The sequence below is a fragment of the Myotis nattereri genome (genome assembly GCF_964212035.1).
Source record: "Myotis nattereri genome assembly, chromosome: 13".
Lineage (NCBI taxonomy): Eukaryota > Metazoa > Chordata > Mammalia > Chiroptera > Vespertilionidae > Myotis > Myotis nattereri.
The window spans coordinates 34,504,375-34,526,156 of record NC_138088.1 but is presented as its reverse complement, the minus strand read 5'-3'; the positions used below and the strand labels follow the sequence as shown (position 1 = coordinate 34,526,156).

The window sequence follows — 21,782 nt, the reverse complement described above, 5'->3', positions numbered from 1 at the left end:
GGAATAGTCTAAGTTAAATTTTTCTATATATCCAATTTTCTAGGACAATATAAAACATTGGATCTTCCTTCATCGCCTTAAATTTGTTTTCCTAAAACAATATACTTTAGGATTTTTTTCCCCAGAAGTATCTATTCTGATTCATTGACTATGCTTGTCAACCAATACCAGGCTGTTTTAATAATTCATTTACATACATGGCAAAGCAAGTCTTGCCTCAGTGACTTTTCAAAAACTTTAAATATTCTCATTGCCTTATTTTTTTCTTTAGAATCATTTATTCTAATTCCAAAAACTTTTTTGTAGAAGTACGATTTTTTTCTCACAGTTATTGCTGTTAGATAGAAAAATTAATTTAATATAAAAATTAAACTAATTTGATGGATTCTCTTTTGGTTCACTATTGTTTTGATCATATGATCTCTCTTCTTCTTAGTAATTATAAACTTTATTTATATGTTTTATCTTAATGCACTGACCAGAGCATTGATATTACAAAGCATCCTTGGTTTATATTGATTTTACTGTGAAAATCTATATTATTTAATTATAAAGTATGATATAAATCATCAGCTTAAAGATTATCTCACTTAGAGGTCACTTTTTTTCATATTTATCTTTATTTCCCATGAATTTATATTAAATGCTAATAGATGCCTTTTAAATACATATTGAGATTATTATATGTTTCTTAATTATACATGTTAACTTGAAAAAAATGTGCCTACTATTTAAGAGAAGAATTATCTGTAGTTTGGTGTGTTGATATGGGTAAATGTGATGTGTATCTACAATCAACATATTTGCTTGACAATTTTAAATAAATCATAACTGAAGCAACCACGTCCTGAAGACTTTTTTTTTTCTATTTCATTTATGTATTTTGGTTAAGATTGATGTCTTTTATATTGCATTACTTTTGATAACTTTCTTTTCCAAGAAAAATCACTCCGTTTCTTTCAGATTTGAAAGTTTACTAGCACGGACGTGTACACTTTTATGGCTCTGTATGTGATACATCTTATCTGTGGAAGAAAATGGGCATGCTTGCCTGTCTTTGGAGTGGAAAAAACAAAAAAGAAATAAAATGTCTCCCCTGAGATGCCAAACCACATATTCGCCCTCAGGCAGACTTGGTGCCAGAATTTATTCTGCCAGTGTAGTCTGTAAACCTAGTTAAAGCAGTCATGGGCAGCGCTGCCCCAAGGCCTCTGGCAGGCAGGAAAGTAAACCTCCAAAGGAACACTCTTTGAACTTAGGCCTCAAAGTATTTCTCTATAAAGTTCCTAGGAACTTTAGGCTCACAATAGGAACATGGGCTCAAAATAGGGGGAAAAAATCACAAAACACACAAAAGGCAGTACACCATCATGAGCAATAGCCACCCAAACAACAGAAAGCAGAATCACACTCAAAAAGATTTTGGAACAACCAAATACACAATAGGACATACTGACGATGTTTAAAGAAATGAAAGAATACTAACAGTGTGATTAGAGATAAACTATCAAAATTAATCATGCATATTTGAAAAGTAGAACTTTGATAAGTGAAGAATAAAATAATTTAAATTTGAAATTTAAAGGACAAATTAAACATCAGAATACTTACATGGATGTAGGGAGAGTGTTGAACTGAAAGATAAATCAGAAGAAATTACATAGAATCTAGCATAGAGAGACAGAATCGGAAAATATTAAAAAGAGATCAAGATATAAGACGATAGCATGAGAATACCTGTCATTTATCTAATCAGAGCTCCCTGAAGACAGAATAGAGAGAATGGGAAGAATTAATGACTGAACAATTTCCAAAATTAATGACAAAAAAGAGTCTTCAGATTCAGAACACCCAATGAAGTCAAAGAAGGTAACCAAAAAGAAACTCAAGCCTCAAGATATCAAAGTAAAATAGCAGAACACCGAAGGCAAAGAGAAAACAAGGGAAATATCCAGATATAAAAGAAAAGTTACCTGCCAAGGACCTGCAATCAAATTAAGAGTTGACTTCTTAACAGCATCACTAAAAGCCAGCCTACATTGGAATAAGTTCTTTAAAGTGCTGAGAGAAAATATTTTCAATCTATTATTATATACCAAGGATAACTGTCTTTCACAAATAAGGATTAAATAAAGGTATTTTTAGAAAAACAAAAACAGAGAGTTGACCTTCAACAGAACCTCATTAAAGAACTTCAAAAGAAGATACTTTGGGAAAAGGAAAATGCCCCTGGAGAGAAGATGTGAAATCCACAAAGGAAGCTGTGGATAAATATAAACAAATACTGACTGTATTAAAACAAAACTAAAAAAGTAAATCCTGAACAACAAAAGCATATAAAATCAGAGTTAAAATATTTTAAGTTCTTATGTTATGCAGAAGGATAAAGATAGTAATTTTTTACTTTAATATGGATAATTAAGTCTATAGGTAGTCCCTAAACATAGAAATAAACTCTATAACTTCCAAACTAATAAAGGGGAAGAAATAAGGAGTAAAAGTCATTTAATCAAAAAGAAGGCAAAATTTTACAGAGAAACAAAGAAATTTTGAAAAAGTGGAACAAATAGAAAGCAAAAAATAAACTTTAAGGTTAAAGGCATTTCTAAATGAAAGATATTCATAACATATTGTTAAAAGGTATCAGGAAATAGCAGGAAACTAGCAATATAGTTTCAATATAAAGCAAACATTTTTAGTAATCAAGCACACACAAAAATCATAAGACTTTAGTTGATTTAGCACCACACAATTAACAAGATTCAATGAACTTAAAATGTTAATTCAACATCTAAAAAATTATATTCAAGCACACATATAATACTTTTGAAAACTGACTATGTATAAAGCCAGTTAACAAATCTTAAAGTAGCATTCAAATCACATTCTCTGACTTCACATAATTGAGTTAGGATTTGTTTTAAAAATGTATTTTATTGTAAACAGCATAGAGTTAGATATTACTTTTTTAGCCCAACATGATAATATTCATCTTTAACTAAGCAACTCTAATTATCAAATCAAATAGAGACTGAGCCAAAGAAGCAAGAGAAAGCTGAGACGCGGAAGGGCAGCATAGAGTGAGCATATGACTCAGCAATCCCACTTCTGGGTATATACCTAAGAGAAGTGAAAGCAGGGACTCAGATATTTGTACATCCGTGTTCATAGTAGCATTATTCAGAATAGCCAAAAGGTCAAAGCAACAGAAGTTACTTCTGTGGATGAATGCATAAACAGGATGTGGCGGATACATACAATGGAATATCAAGCAGTCTTAAAAAGAAAGGAAATTGGCACATGCTACAAAATGGATGACCCTTGAAGATATCATGTTAAGTGAAATAAGCCAGTCACAAAATGACAAGTATTGTATGATTCCACTTATATGAGGGATCTAGTGTAGTCAAATTCATAGAGACAGAAATAGAATGGTGGTGGACCGAGGCTGGGTGAAGGGGAGCGTGAGGGGTTAGTGTTTAATGGGTAAAGAGTATCAGTTTGGGAAGATAAAGTTCTGGATATGGATGGTGGTGATGGTTGCAAAACAATGTGAATGTACTTAATGCCAGAGATCTGTAAACTTAAAATAGGTTAAAATGACATATTTCATGTTATGTATATTTTACCACAAGTAAAAAAAACCAAAACAAAAAAAAACCTTCTGTGCCAACACCCCAGGAATAGTTCCTGGCGTGTTGATAGAATAATCAATCTTAATACTTTGAGAGAAATCAACTCTGTTATCCCTTTCTAAAACTGCTCCAACCACAGCATAGATATATATAAAAGACTATTATCTACAAATGTCTCACGTTTATGTAGCACTTTATATTTGAAGAAAGGCTTTTATGTATCCTAACCCACTTAATCCTCACGACAGCCTTATAAGGTAAGTTGTAATACTCCCTTTTAATTCATGTAAGAAAGCAAAGTCTGAGAGATTAAATTGTCTAAGACCATGGAGCTATTAAGAATGCAAGGGTCCAAAATTCTACTGACTAAAGCCATTGATCTCCCAACATACGGAAATAGTTGTCAACTTACTATGAACTTTACATTTAAAATGCCAAAAGCAAAGCGCAATGCTTGTTAAACTGAATAAAGAAAAGAAAAAGATAACATCATTACCTTCTCAGTAACCAAGGAGTAATGATTATACTGAGTTTGCGCTCTGAATCCTATTAACATATTTGTGGTTTTTTATAGTGCTCTATTTGCAAACCTTGGTCATATTTAAACTCTGGTTGGGTGTTTATATTTTTAAACATTTGCTTCTAAAAATACCCTTTAATTTGGGGGGGGAGGGCGGGGGAGGGGAGGTTTCCCTTAAAACGTACTGTTTTAGATTGTGGCTCTTCAAATTTCAATCTCGGTTCTCAAAAACCTGTGTCTGATTCCACTAAAAACAAGGAGCCAGGTTGTTCTCTCATTGCTATGCAAGGACTGTTTCATTTGGGGTCTTAAATCTCCTTTTTTATTGCTCTCCTTGGAGTGCAAGGCTAATTTAAATGAGAGAACCCTTGCAACAATGCACCACCATCCCCTTCGTAATTTTACCAGCTCCCCTAGAACAAATGGCTGGGTGAGTGTAACCTCTTGATTTTCAGCACGCAGCTAGCATTCATTTTCCTCTGAAACCTGCCATAGAAAGTCACCTCAGAACCCCAACTCTCCTGCTGCAGAATGCTAACCCAATAGCTTTCACTGTCTCTGGGAAGATGGGGTACCTGGTGGAAGAGTGGTGGCATTGACACTCCCTTGCTGTGAATAGGCCTCCCTGAGTTTATCACTGTAACGAAGACCTCCCTGTGGCAATATGCAATAGGTTCCACTGTAGTGGGATTGGGTGAAAGAATGTGAGACGTTGCACTCCTTGGTCCTTCCCTCTGTGTGGTACCTGTACAGCCTACACTGATAGGTTAAACCCTGACCATTCAAAGAGATGCTCCCTTAATTTCCTTTTCAAGTCGGTCCAGCTACTGTGAGGGAAACAGTGGACAATCCCCTCACCTTTGCACTCACTGCCCATATTCTGGAGCCCAATCTTCTCCAGGCATGTAAAAATGTTTGCAGGTACTCACTTTATTTTAAAATGCTTACAGCATTTTGGGATGCTCTTCCCTCTTTTGGGGTAAAATTGATAATCCAGGATTCCCCAAGCAGAGAGCAATGGAAAAATGACGTACTCTCACAAAAAAGTAACTCACACCGATCACTTGGGCAACACCATGGGACCTTTCCCCTTGTGTGTATCTGATTCATTGTTTCTATTCCCATAGCTTACATTTATGAAGCACCTACTCTGTGCCAGAAGGTGCTGAGCACATCACATGCCTTATATGTTTAATCTACACCATACACCTAACATTCTGATTTTATATTAAACAATACAAAACCCTAACGTGTAAAGAGGTTAAGTGGGCACATAACAATAAGTGACTTATGTTGCTCAACTTTCTTTCTGTTTAAAATTGTAGAAACCTATCTCACATAGATCATTGTCTTAACAATCCCAAACTAAAGAATTTTCAGAATCAGGCTTGACAACTCCTGTCATTACCTTAAACGCTTTAATATTCTCTTCTCTCAGCAGGGGGGAGCACCAACTACACATTATCATTTCATGCATTTCAGATCTATTATTGTTTCCCATTAACTTCTCCTGGGCTTGATTTAAACAAATAAAAATAGCAGGCAGACTCTTGCTAACATTCCTTCCAAGTCTGTATTTTCTAAATGCCTCGGTCACTTTGCTTTCAACTTCGAACTTTATTTGATTTTCCTCTATTTTACTAAAGAGAGAAAGATACGAAGCAGACACTCATTATTTGTAATTGTGAAATATAGAAAAAAAAATGCAATGGCAAACAGAAGTGGAAAGTAGCTCCATGATATAAATGAGGCAGACTTTTATTTTTAATGCTACTTAAAAGATAAAGAAGAATATTATAAGGTCAAGTCTGTTTTTAGAGAAAAGCCTGATTTTTTTTTAAGTGGTAACGATATTTTCCTCTAGCATTTAATAATGTCAACAAAACACTTTGAAATCCATTTATCAAAAAACGAGTAAGTATTTTTTGAACATCTACTTTGTTCTTAGAATTTAAGGAGAACATAGGTAAGAAATGGTGCCTGCCCTAAAGAGTTTATAATTTAGTGGATGAGAAAAGATGAACATACCAATAATTTTAATTATACCCAGAGAAGTATATATTAGGTGCCCTTCCTTCCCATTCTTTAGCAAGACCTAAAATGTATTTTCTAACGTACATCATGAATTTTTTCTTTCCTTCAGAGAAAATTGATTTTGGATTTCAGAAAGAGCCTAGTTTTATGCTCTAAAGAGTAGAATGTGTTGCCCCTCCATTTATTGTCTGATGATTGTGATCAATTCTTAAATCTGAGAGATTGAAAGGCTGAGAGACTCTTCCATGTTACCCACCCTAAGATGTACCTTTATGTTCCTCTTACACTAGTGTCATCAGAAATCGGGCCTTCCCTTGTGATTCAGACCACTGTCCCCTTTGGAGTTACACACTTGGAACACGGCATTGAGGAGGTGCAAGAGTTAATCTTCCAGCAGCTGGAAAACATTTTGCCAGGTTTGCCTCAGCCAGTTGCTACCAAATGCCAGAAATGGAGACATTCACAGGTAATCACGGAACCCGGTAGTATGAGCACAATTTTCTTAACAGCTCAGCAGAACTGCCTTGGCTTTTTCTGACCCTTCTGCCTAATGTGTAAGCATAAACGTCTACAGGTTTTATTATCCTGTTATTTCTCAATAAGAAATGCATACAATTTTCCCCAATCTAATGTGCAAATTTTAGCATCTCCAGACATATACCCTGAAAAGCTTGGCTTTCCTATGCAAGCAAGGCAAGTTACATATCCAAATGCAGCTGTTTCCCTGGGGTTTTTCTAAATCAGTACTGTGGTTATATAGAAACCACTGTAACCTCCCAAATTTTTGCAATACGTCAAATTAACCTCATTAAGTGTATTTTGCTACCACAGTTTTCATTTTTATTAAGTTCCCACTTTGGTTTTGACTGCTGCCAGCAGAGCTCTTTGCGGGAGAAGGATGAATGGCTGCATAGATCAGCCAGTTAGGCTGGTTTTCAGGGTTAGATAAACCTGCTGATCTCAGGACTAGTTCAGACTTAAAGCTCTGTAACACTAAGTAAATGTTGACTTTTCTGAAAGTTGCTGCATATTTCAGTAGAAGTTTGTGAGTATTCCTAGAAAAAGCCTTTTGATCTGTAAACTCTGTTGCGAAGTTATTTAGGGACAGTGGAGCAAAGGGCAGGAAGGGGAAAGACACAGTGAGTTGTCTATTTTTTTTCTAAGATTTCTGAGCCCATGGATGAACTGATTTATCAGCACTATTGGTCATCTCAGCTGGAAGCCTTCAGAAAGAGTGGTGTTGTGAGATATCACAGCAAATTTTGTATATGTTAAAGGGTTTTCCAAAATGAAAGGAAAGGGGAGATTGTAAATGACTTCCTAAAATTGCTACAGGAATATGTGTTTACCCACATTCTCAAGTTAAATTATACAGGGAACCTAGTACACAGCTAGATATACAGCAAGTAAATTATACAGGGAACCTAGTACACAGCAAGTCACTTTGCAATTTATAAACATCCTTTAAAGAAACAATGGTTTATGAGTTTCTTCCTGTGACTTCCTTTAAATAATTTATTAATAAGCCAAAAATATGGGTTAAAGTCTATTCATTTCTTAAAATTTAAAATGTTGTAGAAATAGATTTGACCTTCCCACAAAATGGCCTATTCAAAGTTGTGCAATATCACAAAACGTAATAAAAAAAATTTTTGAACACAAAGTACATCCAAACCCTAGAAATGCTTTTTATTACAATTTGGATGTTCTCTCTTGAAGTTATTCCAGTACATTTACGGCTCTGTAGTCATTAAATCTACATTGCTGCAAAGCCTGAAAGGGAATAAGTTGTCATTCAACCTTAGAAGTTTGCATTTTCCACCATTCATATACTTCCCTAGTACCTTGAGCAGCATTCTACAGAACATAGCATTGTCATTGATAGCAGAGATCTTACCTGCATTGTGAGATGATAGCTAGATAGGTGATAGCTAGATAGAAGATAGATAGATAGATAGATAGATAGATAGATGATAGATAGAATCTCTACATCATCTTAGAAAAAGGAATAATGACAGGTTCAGAGACTTAATAGCATTTAACTAGTTAGTTTTCAATTATTACTTCCAAGAGAACATTTCTTCAATGCTTTTAAAAGGTCCATCTTAGCCTTTGAACTATAACATAAATGTGTTCAACCCTCCTCCCTTGCCATCCAGAACACATGATCTACCTTTGATAATTCATCAATGTTTGTGTATGGATATGGTCTAATATAGTGCTTAAACTGAAGGGAAGGATGGTGTAGAAATAAAGACAACCACAAAAAAGAGAGAGGAACAAACAACTGATTTTGACCTTTTTCCTATTTCTAATTAATGGTACCGTCCTGTTGTAGGGGAAATTCCACCCATATTTTTTCCAGCCTGTGTTCCCTCTTTTTTCTCCACCCCTCTCCTGCTCTACCCAAATCTTCCCCTATTTTTCACACTCTACCCCTTCTTTCCTTCTTCTTCTTCTTCTCCTTCTTCTTCTTCTTCTTCTTCTTCTTCTTCTTCTTCTTCTTCTTCTTCTTCTTCTCTCTCTCTCTCTCTCTCTCTCTCTCTCTCTCTCTCTCTCTCACACACACACACACACCTTTAAACCCTCATTTTATGAAATCCTAGACAGAGCACAGAACTGCTATCCCATACTTCAGGCAGTGGTGGGATACCCCTCGTTTCTACACCCCTCAGACTTAACTTTTTATCTACATTCATTTTTGTTTTCTCTTTTTTTGTGTGATCCCTACACTGCTGGGTTGGTTGGGAGAAGAAGAGAAAGGGAGGTTGCAGTGATGAGCACCCACAGTGTGGCAGACCTGGAGCTGGGCAATTCTAAGATGTGTTCTCACTTAGCATATCAAAGTAGCCCGAGAGGTTACTAGTTTTAACCACTACACCACTGAGAAAAACAAAGCCAGGGAGGATGAACAAAATTCCCGTAGCCCCATTGGCTAGTAATGACAAAACCCACCCATCCATTTGTCTCTCGAGTCCTTCACTTTTTCTCTCTGACTCTGTGTTTCCTCTTCACAGACCCCATTTCCTATCACCACAAATTCCATAGCTTAAAACAACATAAATGTATTATCTTACAGTTCTGGAGTTCAGAAGTTCAAGGTGGGTCTCACTGAAATCAAGGTGTTGGCAGGGCTGTGCTTCTTCTGGTGCAGCTTCTAGGAGAGAATCCATGTTCTTGCCTTTTACATTTTCTAGCAGCTGCCCACAGTCCTCGGCTGGAGCCCCTTCCGCCATCTTCAGAGCCAGCAAAGTGGGTAAAGTCCTTTTCACTCTGACCTGTTCTTCTGCCTCACACATTCTTTAAGGACCCCTGTGATTACATTGGGCTCACCTGGATAATCGAGGCTACTTTCCCACATTGGGCTCACCTGGATAATCTAGGCTACTTTCCCCATTACCCTTTATGAGAAGAGCATCAGTCCTTTAAGGCTCAAGGCACTGAAAGGAAGTGAGTGCTGTCAGAAAAAAACCAGGGAGTGTTGTGTGGGGCAGGGGAGGCAATTTCTTGTTTTCCCATGTTGTTCTCCCAGGGTTGCCTCTAAAATCACACACCACATTGGCAGCAGGAAGGTGAAAGATTTTTATTCTTTTCTCATTTATTAAATAAGCATGTAATGAATGCCTGAGACATGGCTGGTACTCTGCTCATAGAGCCCTAGAGGGTTGCTGAAGGCCTCTCCTAAAACACTAAATGAAATGTTTTTGTCTTGAGTAAGATAACGGTGCATTCTTGTGGGTGCTGCTCATCAAGGAGGAAAAAGGCAGACGAGGAAAGAAGGCGTGTTGGAAAGACGTGGGAGCTGCTCTGTGCATCCCATTTGGGGTTTGAATAAAACACTTGAGTAGGTGGTGCAAACAAACTTAGCAAAGCGATGGCAGATCTTCCGTGGTTCTCGGTTCCTCCCTTTTGCAGCTATTTGCCCTCCATAATTTAAATGTTTATCCAGTTAATATAGCTCGATACCTGGGCTGTGAAACATTGAATTAGGGTTTCTGTAACTAGTATGCTATATTCATCTTTTCAGCGGAAGAGTAATAACTGAAGATGCCTTTCCTTGTACCTTGATGGGGACATGTAATCAGTTTGATAATCTTACTATTCTCACCACTACTACTTGCTGTGCTCTCCTCTGTTTCAGGGTCTATCATGATGCTCTCTCAAACTATAAGATATGTCTGATTTGCTTGAAATTTTAATTTTCCCCATCAGTGGCCATTTTCTTCACTTTATTTGCACACAAATGGATTATTATTATTTTTTGTTATTACCAAATGTATTTTTAAATAGTAAGGAGAGCCCTTAGTCGGTTTTTCTCAGTGGATAGACCGTCGGCCTGTGGACTGAAGAGTCCCAGGTTCGATTCCGGCCAAGGGCACATGCCCGGGCTGCAGGCTCAATCCCCTCCCCCCAGTAGGGGGTGTGCAGGAGGCAGCCAATCAACAATTCTCTCTCATTAGTGTTTCTATTTCTCTATCCCTCTCCCTTCCTCTCTGAAATCAATAAAAATATATTTTTTAAAAAAAGGAAATTCTGAGGTAACTATATGCTTAGGAGAAACTAATATACAAAGGTTTAAAAAAATAACAATAAGGAGAACAGGAGGGGAATTTAGGGGGATAAGAAAGAGGAGAGGGAGGTAGCAAAGGAATACATTGGTACCTTTTGCCAACTAAATAGATTTGGACCAGCATATTAAGCTTGTGTGATAGAATTAGAACTCAGTTATCTTCTATAGTTACATTTCCTCATTTGGTCTTTTGCCCTGAGCCTGTACTTTCTCCCCAAAGGTAGTCTTTTCATATTTTTTTTTTAAGAAGAAGGATCATGAACTCTTTATGAATCTGATAAAAGCTATAAACATGAAAATTGTCATTATTTCAAAATATGCAAGTACATATAAACACAACATTGCATATAATTATGAGGCTTTATAAGCAACCTAAAGTCCTCCCATAAACACAGCATTAATGACACCTGCTGTGAAAGTCTTTTTACTATCACCTCAATAAATCAAGGGCTTACTATGTCCCAGTCTTGTGTTGCAAAGAAACACAATTCACCAAACAAAAGGAATGTAAAGTAATTCAAATTTCTACTAGCATGTTTTATAGAACTTTAAAGAACATTGAAAATATTTCATCCTCAGGAGTAAGTGTTAAGTCTCTGTTCTCCTTCGCTGTATATCCCCCTCTGGAAGCTCCCTCAAATTTATTTGCACCCTTAGGAATTCCCCACACAGTTTACTCTGACAATCAGCCATGTGGCTCATCTCTTTTTCTATCTTTTCTCTCTTCAGCCTCCCATTCACATGCTCCACTTTTGACTCTATCCTTTTTATTTTCTCCTTAGACAAGTAAAACTTTGCCTTTTTCAAAGGAAAGGGGCTTCTCTTTCAGAGCCTGACATGCATTCTTCCGCATATTATCAGTTGGATCGGATGGTTGCAATCTGAACCAATCAAAGTCATTTGGATTTAAACCTTTTTAATGAAATGGACGGTCAACTTTGACAATTTTTTAAAAAATGCTTTTATAGCTACAACTAAAGAAATACAGCTGTTTGTGTTCATCTGTTTTAATGTGACTCGTAGGCTGAATCTAAAAGCAGTTCAAAGCTGGTACCCCTAAGAGACATTGGCCAGTGCATCGTTATGGATTTCAATATATGGTCTTCTAGGATAAGTATTTGAAAGAAAATAATCAATGTGTTTTTGAGTTTAAGTACATTTGTTATGTTGTTTAGTAGTGTGTTTCTGCAATAAAATCATGCTTTTTTTGGTCATTCTGCCACTAGTCCTATGACTTTTCTCCCACATTTGTGTTTATAATTCCTGGATTTTTAATAATGTGCTGTGATTATGATCTTGGACTTTGGAGTTAGACAGACTTTGGTTCAAACCTTGGCTCTCCGTATGCCTTTGAGCAAGCTAGATGGCAGCTCTAAGCCTCAGGGGCCTAAGCTATAAATGGTAACAACTGAACCTACCTGGAGGGTTAGTGGTTCAAACGAATGAGAGAACACGGAAGAAAACATTTCCTGCAGACACTAGAACAAAGCGAGTTTTCAGTAAGTGTCACCAAGTAGTGGGAACAAGAGGATGAGGAGGAAAGGTGGCAGGTGAAGGTGCTTCCACGGCCCTTTCTTAGTCAGGAGCTTAGCTCTATGTCCCTTGCTCCCTTTCATTGATTAACTCTCTTCATGCCCTCATGCTGCCCCATTTTTTTCTTTTTTCATACCCTTCTCTTCTTAGTTTCTCGCTCTTCTCTTCTCTCTGTTTTACATATGCAGATAGTTCTGGACAGGGATGTTTCAAAAGACTGATTCAATGCCAGAAGCTATGACACTTACTCATACCACAGGGACTGTTGAGTAATATAAGAACAAAGTAAGATAAAAATGGTGGATCCCTGTGGATACAAGCAACTCTTCTCACTTGAGTTTTTTTGAAGCTTATAGATTTTTCACAGCTTCTTGACATTCTTCCCTAAACTAACTTGCACATTTTCCAGTGTTTGGCAAATTTAGCACATTTATGCCATGAGTCAACATTTCCTGGCATGAAATTATGGCCATGAGCAGTCTATGTGCTATAAGTTTGGAGTAAACTAGGAAGAGCCAAACAGGCCTTTTGGGATCAGTGGACCATGGTATGACCCAATCCATCAACAGCAGGAACTCTAACAGGTGTCAGTCCTACGCAGACCATTGAGTAATCTCCCGCCTCTTTGTCACTAGCACATAATTAACTAGTTACTTCAGCTTGTTATGAGGTAGCTACATATGTATGAGATCATCAGCTGAGAAAGGCTGATCATTGAATTAAAGATGTACAGTCATAGTTTCATTGAGGTTTTATGGGGAGATATTTCCCCTTTTCACAAAATCCCATATAATGTGAGGTATTAAATGTTTTAACACATATATGTTTAATTAGATTATTTTACTCAAGTACTCGTGGGACTTACTCTGCCATGTAGTCAGCATCACACTTATTCAGAAGAACTAATTACTGTGAACAGCACTACTTTACAGAAAACTTTAAAAAGGAGTCTGTGTTGCCTTTCCTGAACAATGTTACATATACTCACCTGCACCCAATATTACTACTTAAAACTGGGTGATGGATGTTATTCTATGGGCATGGACACCATAAGAGAAATAGGCTCTTTTCTATCACTATTACATAAAAGTTAAGTTTATTTGGTCTACTTAGGGTAGAGATCAGTGTTATGACATAAACCTAGCAAATGGAAAAAGTTTAGTTGACAAAAGCCATCTATACCCACATTAGAAAGTAATAATATATAGTCATCATTTCATGTAACACCCAGGTATTAAGGTCCTACTATGTGCCAGACATTACTGGATTCTAAAGACTCAGAGACAGTTTCTTCCTTCAAGGAGTTTTCCATCTAATCAGCAAGGCCAACCACTAAACAGATAATCAAGTTATGGTGTAGTTTGTGATAAGAAAGGTATGCATGACGTACCATGTGAACAAAGAGCAGATTTCAGAGGAAGTGGTTATAAATAGCTTTCTAAAAGAAGATGTCCCTTGAGCTAAATTCTACAAGAAGTCAGAGAGGCAAAGGTAATGATGTTGGAATGATGTTCCACCAACACATGTATTTTCCCAGAAGCAGAAGAATTCAAGGTACATTCTTTCTCTTCACCTTGGTCTTTGCCATTATCTGTTATAGCACTTCTATAAACCATGACAGTCTACATCATCATTTTATTAGAGTGTGTCTATATCTATCTATACACACACACACACACATATTATCTCTCTTAAAAATGCCATTTATTAATCCCCTACTCTGTGTAGCTCACTGAGCTTTGTAGGCAATTCCCTTCATTCTCCAACCATGCAATGGAGTTTATACTCCTTCACCATTGCATGGGTGAGAAAGTTGAGAATTAGAGAGCTCAGTAGCTTGTGTGAGGTTCTCCCACCAGGAAGTGGCAAAACTGGAATTCAAGCACAGGTCTATTTAAAAGCTAGTGTTTTTAAACACCTCACTCTACTGCTGGTAATTGTTTGAGTTCTGGCTTTCTCCCACGTATGACACATTCTCATACTATCACTTTTGCTGCTGTCAGCTAGAAATAATAATAGTTAACATGTATACTTTCAGCTTAGAAAACACTTTTATGCTTTTTTTCATTTGATCCTCACAACAATTCTGACATGTTAGGAAGTAAATATTGCTATCTTTGCTTTAAGTGAGGAAATGGGTTTATGTTGAATGTTCTGCTTAACATTATTTCCAAAATAGAAATTGGAACATGTCACTTAAGATTCAGAAGCCCATGTTGCACACAATATACAAAAATTAACTAAACATAGGCCTAAATGGAAAACCTTAAACTATAAATCCTCCAGATGAAAACCTAGGAGAAACTCTTTGTGCTCGTGGGTTTGGCAAACATTTCTTAGATAGGACACAAAAAACCACAGGCCATAAAATAATTGATCAATTGGGCTTGATTAAAATTAAAAACAATGTTTTGTTAAGACATTGTTCAGCAAATGAAAAGACAAGCCACAGACTTAGAAAAAATGTTTGCAAAAACATATATCTGATAAAAGACTGGTATCAAGAATATATAAAGAACTCTCACAAATCAGTAGTAAGAAAAAAATGGCCCAATCATTAAAAATGGGCAAAATATTTGAAAGAGTACTTTATATTTTTATTTTTCAATTACATTTTACTTTCAATATTATTTTATATTGGTTTCAGGTGTACAGCGTATTTAACATTTTTTTAAATGGGCAAAGGACTTGAATAGACATTTCTCCAAAGAAGAGGTGCAAATAGTCAATAAGCACACAAAAAGATGTCCTATGTCATTAAGCATTAGGAAATTTCAAATTAAAACCACAATGAGATAACATTTCACACCCACTAGGATGGCTATCACTAAAAAAAAGAAGAAAGAAAAGAACAAGTGCAGTTGAGGATGCGAAGAAATTGGAATTCTTGTACCTTGTTGGAAATATAAAATGATTCAGACACTGTAGTAAACAGTTTGACAGTTTCTCTATAAGTTAAACAGAATTACATTACCAAGCTATCCCACTCCTATATACCCAAAAGCATTGAAAACATGTTCAACCAAAAAATGTGTACACAAATATTTATAGCAGCACTATTCACAATAGCCAAAGGTAGAAAAGAACTATTTGTCCATCAACTGATGAAGGGATAAATAAAATGTGGTATATCCATGAAATGGAATATTATTCAGCCTTAAAAAGAAAGGAATTAACCTCAGTTTTTTTGTTTTGTTTTGTTTGTTTAAATATATTTTATTGATTTTTTACAGAGAGGAAGGGAGAGGGATAGAGAGCTAGAAACATCGATGAGAGAGAAACATTGATCAGCTGCCTCCTGCACATGTCCCACTGGGGATGTGCCCGCAACCAAGGCACATGCCCTTGACCGGAATCGAACCTGGGCCCTTTCATTCCACAGGCTGACGCTCTATCCACTGAGCCAAACGGGTGCTGGCAACCTCAGTTTTTAAGAATCAATCATTATATGGGAAGTGTGTTCAACATATGTCTAATAACAAGACTCATGGGAAATTATATAGAAATGCACATATTAAACATTTGAAGAACAACAACAAAAAAAGCAGTGAAGTACTGATACATGCTATGACATGGATGAACCTTGAAAACATTATGCTACGTGAAAGAAACCAGACACAAAGGCTGGTTTCTTGAATGATTCCATTTACATGAACTATCCAGAATAGGCAAATTTATGGAGTCAGAAAGCAGATAAGTCTTTGCCAGTGGCTATTAGTAATGGAAAGTTTGGTGTTATGTGTATTTTAACACAAAATAAAGAAAAGATGTGGATGGCTGTACAAATGTTGACCATCCTTGGATTTTAGGAAATTGTAAATTAAAACTACAATGAGATACCACAACATACCTACTGGAATACCTCAAATTAAAGACTCTAAAGATATCAAATACCGGTGAAGATGCATAGCAACTGAAATTGTCACACGTCACTGAAATTGTCACATGGCAGAGCCCCTTGGGGAAAGAGTTTTGTAGTTTATTAAAAAATTTAATATAATATACACTTACCATACGACCCAGCCACCTTCCTCTGAGGGATTTACCCAAGAGAAATAAAGACCTGTATCCACATAAAGTTCTATTTGCAAATGTTCACAGCAGCTTTATTAACAATTGCCCCAAACTGGAAATATCCTGAATATTCATCCCCTGGTAAATGAACAGACTATTGTACATCCATAAATGAAAACTACTCAGTGATAAAATGAAACGAACTAGTAATAGCAGGAGTGAATGAATCTCAGAAGCATTATCTAAGTGAAAGAAGCCAGACTCAAAGACGACGTATTGTATTATTCTATTTATATGGCTTTCTGGAATAGGGACAGAAAACTGATCCGTGGCTGCCAGGAGTTGTGATTGGGAGAAGAGAATTAATTACAAAAAGGCAAGGGGAATTTGCGGGAAGGGCAGGGGTGTTGATGGAAATGTTCTCTATGTTGCTTATAGTGGTAGTTAACACAACTGTGTACTTTGGCAAAACTTATGGAACAGTACACATAGGGTGACTTTTACTGTATTATAAATTACTCCTCAGTTAAGCTGACTTAAAACCACTTGTTTTGTATCCTCCATTATTGTCTCTCTGAGGCGCACATGCATTGACCCTTTTACTTCCCAGTATTAAAAGTAGAAGGATTGCCGAAACCTGTTTGGCTCAGTGGATAGAGCGTCGGCTTGCGGACTGAGGGGTCCCAGGTTCGATTCTGGGCAGGGGCATGTGCCTGGGTTGCGGGCACATCCCCAGTAGGAGATGTGCAGGAGGCAGCTGATCGATGTTTCTAGCTCTCTAGCTCTCTCCCTTCCTCTCTGTAAAAGAATCAATAAAATATATTTAAAAAAAAAAAAAGTAGAAGGAAGGTTGTTTCTAAACCTGAAGATCAAAATGGTTGCAATCTTTCTGCCATAATTGCACATCCCAAAGAAAAAGCTGTTAGGCTCGTTCAACGTGAATGAGAACCAGAAAGAAATAATGACCATGCTTCTGGGTCGTCAAGAAGAGAAAGGGAATGGGAGAAGGAATGAAGAAAGGTAGAATTAGTGGGAAGTTAAGCAGCTATGAAATAGGGAAAGGCGTGTTAGGCTCAGTTGAGTAGGAAAGATGAATTCGGGATTATTTCTAGACTCACAATCAAAAGCATATTTTGCCCTCTGCATCTTAGGATCCCAAACAGTTGGGTTATTTGAGAGACTGTTATGCAACACTTACATTTAGATGGAAAGAAAAGGATTCCAGCCTGTTAAATCACCTTGTGGCTGGTGACTGGTCGCACCTTACACAGTGCTTGGCAACTACTGGGAACACAACAGATATTTGAGGGGTTAATGAGTGAGTATACTAAAACTTGCTGAAGGACTGAGCTATTTTCTATTAAATTAAAAACCCTACAGGGAAATGTAATACAACTATTGTTTTGTCCATTATTACTGCAATAGCACTAGAGGAAACAGTATCTCTTTCTTTATTGTGTGCTTGTCCTGAACAAATCCTCATCAAAATAGACTGCTCCAATGTTTAAAAGATAGACTAGATCTAAACGGATTCAATATAGACTTCAGCAACTGAATATACAATTTCAGCCAAGTATGTGTTTTGCAGTTCAAGCCCACTAAAGCTGCTACATGGATCATATAAGTGATTTGTGGCACATTCAGCCTGCATCTACCCAATGGTTTATTCAAATAGAATAGACAAACACCAATAAAGTGAAAAGCTCCACTGAGAATTGACCAAACCACATCACTTTCTTCACACCTAGGATATTCCAACCAATAGTAATTTTATAGCAGCTCTTCATAGTATCAGAGACAGAGCTCTCTCTGTAGCAGGAACCCACAATACAAGCAAACCTTTCCCTAACGCACAACAAAGAAATGAGTTTATGAAATCACCATTAAATATAATTGAACACTGGAGAGATGAGTAGAACAGAGGCAAGATGAGATGATGAACATAACACATAGGAACCAATTAAAAATGTACCATCTCTGCAGAAAAACACGCAGTGTTGAGAAAGCTTTTTATGAATATTAAGTACTGTAACATAATATAGGACTGAGAGTCTCAAATACCAGTGGCCAAAAGATGTACAATATTTTTAAGGAAATATACCTAAAATAGATTAAATGGTAAAAATCAATGCCCCCAATTTATCATTATTATCCCAGCTTTGAGAATCACTTATCTTCATAATAAGCAATGTATGGTTAATAAATAATCCTTATTATCACTTTTCCTAATAAGTTAACCAAATATTCATTTCTGCTGCTTATGTTCCATGGCATGGTTTCAGGTTTACACTGGCAGCAGACTAGAGGCAGTGAGGAAATGGATGATTCAGCTCCATACCATGTATGTATGTGTGTGTATATGTATACATATATACATATATATGTATATGTGTGTGTATATGTATATATATATATGATTTCCAAATCATGTATACATGATTTCTGGCTATGCCACAAAAATCTGAGCATAGAGAGTTGACTATTCTAAGAAAAAATTTTAAAAAGATAGAGACATCATAAATTAGCTAGGTCACCCAGAAAAATGGTTTTTGTTTCTCTCTGACACCTATAGCTTTGTATTTACCACCTCCCAGAGAAAAAAATTATTTAAGTGACTATTTAAACTTTTTGTCTGTGCATGTTTACTGCAGCTTCGCCATAGCTTTGGAAATAACATGGACTATGTCACTGTGGCCTCCCCATTTTTCAAAATAAGGACAAAAATCTGTATATCTTATCATACATATACATAGACACACATACACATTCATTTAATTAAATGTTACACACTTTTCAAGGTATTCTTTACAATGGCATTTTATGAGATGAGGGTGAACTATCTGAGTAAGAAACTATCTTCACTTCCTATTTGAAATTCAGGGTGATTCCAATATTCCTGGTGCTTTTGCCTGCAGTCTACAAAGGGTGAGCTACAGGCAGAAAATTCAGCTTTCCAGGAGTGATGACATAAGTGTCAGAGCAAGGGATATGGGTCTAGATATCCCCAGGAGAGTGCACCTAAAAGAACTGGGTTAAAATGGCGAGGTGTCACGTGTGATAAACTTGGCAATTCAGAAAGAAAAAGAAAAATTTAGAGACTGATAAACCAAAGTAAATTATTTTCATAAAGAAAAAAAAGTTCCACTGCATTTAAAGACCATTTGAACACTGAGAATTTGAAACTTTCAAAAGTTTGAAGTTGTGTTGTGGTTGTTGTTGTTTTGGTCCATGTGAACACATTCTTTGAGCAAACATTCAGCATTAACTATGCTGGGAATACAAAAATGAATAAGACACAACCCTCATAGCTTTCTCATGAAGGCTTTTAAACATCCAATATCTCTTACTGTATGCAATGCGGTGAGTTAAGTGAAGAGGGAGCAGCAACCTTTTATTGCATTTGCATCAAATTCCAGAAAGATTTTTTAAAAATAAAAGAAAGAAATAGGAACGTTACATTTTTTAATTTAACCAATAGAAAACATTTTGTACTCTTAAAAGAAAAAGTTTATATTCAACTTTCATTTCTCAGGTCTTCCTTTCCTGTACCATGGAAATTTGCTTAGGGGTAGATAGTATTTTTCACTATTGATATAATAGTAAAGTCCCATCTTTTTCTTTTTTAAATTTTTAAAATTTTTATTAAGTTTATTGAACTGACATTGGTTAATAAAATTCTATAATACATCATCTGTATATTGTATGTGTGTTCACCACTCAAAGTCAAATCTCCGTCTGTCACTACCTATTTGTCTCCCATTATCCTTTACTATCTCCCCTCCCCGCCACACACCCCTTCTCTCTGGTAACCACCATACTGTTGTCTGCGTCTGAGTTTTTGTTTGTTTGCCTTGTTTTTTTGTTTGTTGCTTTCAGTTTATAGCCCACATATGAGTAAAATCACATGGTTCTTCACTTTTTTTCATCTGACTTATTTCAAGATCCATCCATGTTGTCACTAATGGCAGTATTTCATCTTTTCTTATGGCTGAGTAGTATTCCATTGTATGTATGTACCGCATCTTCTTTATCCAATTATCTATTGAAGTCCCATCTTATTCAAAGTGCTTGGACTAGTTCCCCATCTATAAATATGCAAACAAATACTTCCTTTGGCATCAGCATAAATTCTGACCTCTCCTTCATTTACTTACATTTCTCCTTGTTTTCAAAAGCAGGCATATGATAGATGCCTCAGGGATAAGGTAAGAATGAAATGTTTACAGAGAATCCATAAAGCCACGTTTACCCTCTAGGTACATGAATTTGAAGGTAGGTATTTATTACACATTTAATTAAGTCTTACCCCCCAAATCCCTATTTTTCACCACATCTTTTATGATTACTGCCTTAATATTTGCACAGAAGAGAGGTTGTGCATGTTTTTGGGTAGTAAGTTTTATACAAGATTTTATTCTGCTTTTAAAAATTATTCATTCACTCAACCAAATCCAAACTAAGGTTGTCCAGTGTTACCTGAGCTAACTGATGGGTTTTTAAAGCCAGCCTTTGCTGCCCCACCTACACCCTGTCTTTATGGAAAACACTCATCAGACTGACAAAGACTTTGCTCTCAGCCATGTCAAGCGCCTTGTCCCAGTGCAGTGGTTCGAAGCATTTTTATTTCATGGACCAGTAAAATCTCTCTACACTGATATAATATTGCTATCATTTTATTCTGCAGTTATGAATTTAAAAAGCAAAACACAGCTACAAGAATTTAATGAAAAGAATAACAACAAAAAATAGTGAAGACATAACTTCAGAGGAAATTTATAAATAGAAGACATTTAGCCCTATAAAAAAGCTCATAATTCTCCTTATTTTTTCTCTTCTTGCCATAGATTGACTTTTGGGAACCACTTCCTTCGAGCTCTGCATAGGGGCTATAAAAGAATAAGTTAACCAAATATTCAATTTCTGCTGTTTATGTTCCATGGCATGGTTTCAGGTTTACACTGGCAGCAGAATAGAGGCAGTGAGGAAATGGATGATTCAGCTCCATACCATCACAGCCTTCCTAGCTATTCACACTGCCAGTGTGGTCGGTACCTCACACGCACAACGGGCAGGGAAATGCCAGTGTAAGGAGATTATTACTCAGAGTTTGCTCCAATCAAGCTAGTGTGCAACTAAGAGACATTAAGATTTAAAGAGTCACCCTCAGACACTGAAATTGATAAAAATAAATGAATTTCTTTAAAAAAGATGCTGTGTGAGTCTCAAAAGCACAAGCGATGGCTTGGACATCTCCATCTGCTTTCCAGACTCAGGCATACTCAAGACTAATTAAAGTGACCCTTGGGAATGTAATGGAATATTAGAAAGCAGTAAAATTACCTACAGTCTTTTACAACACCTTGGGCTCACTGGCTTTTCAATGTGAATGATCTCAAATGCAGATGAGAAATAGATCAGTATTATGGAGGAATTATATTGGTTTCACACATGTTTGTGTTTTCAAGTGATCAGGTTG

The 21,782-nt window shown here is 36.4% G+C and overlaps 1 protein-coding gene across 2 annotated transcripts in view; it reads left to right on the top strand.

The window, feature by feature from the left end:
* Nucleotides 1-21,782, top strand: part of RNLS (renalase, FAD dependent amine oxidase) — a 222,669-nt gene that overhangs the window by 192,689 nt on the left and 8,198 nt on the right. For both annotated transcript variants that reach the window (XM_081104301.1, XM_081104300.1), the window contains one exon: nucleotides 6,480-6,655. In XM_081104301.1, the coding sequence (XP_080960427.1) occupies nucleotides 6,480-6,655 (176 nt within the window). The remainder of the gene's footprint in view (nucleotides 1-6,479; nucleotides 6,656-21,782) is intronic.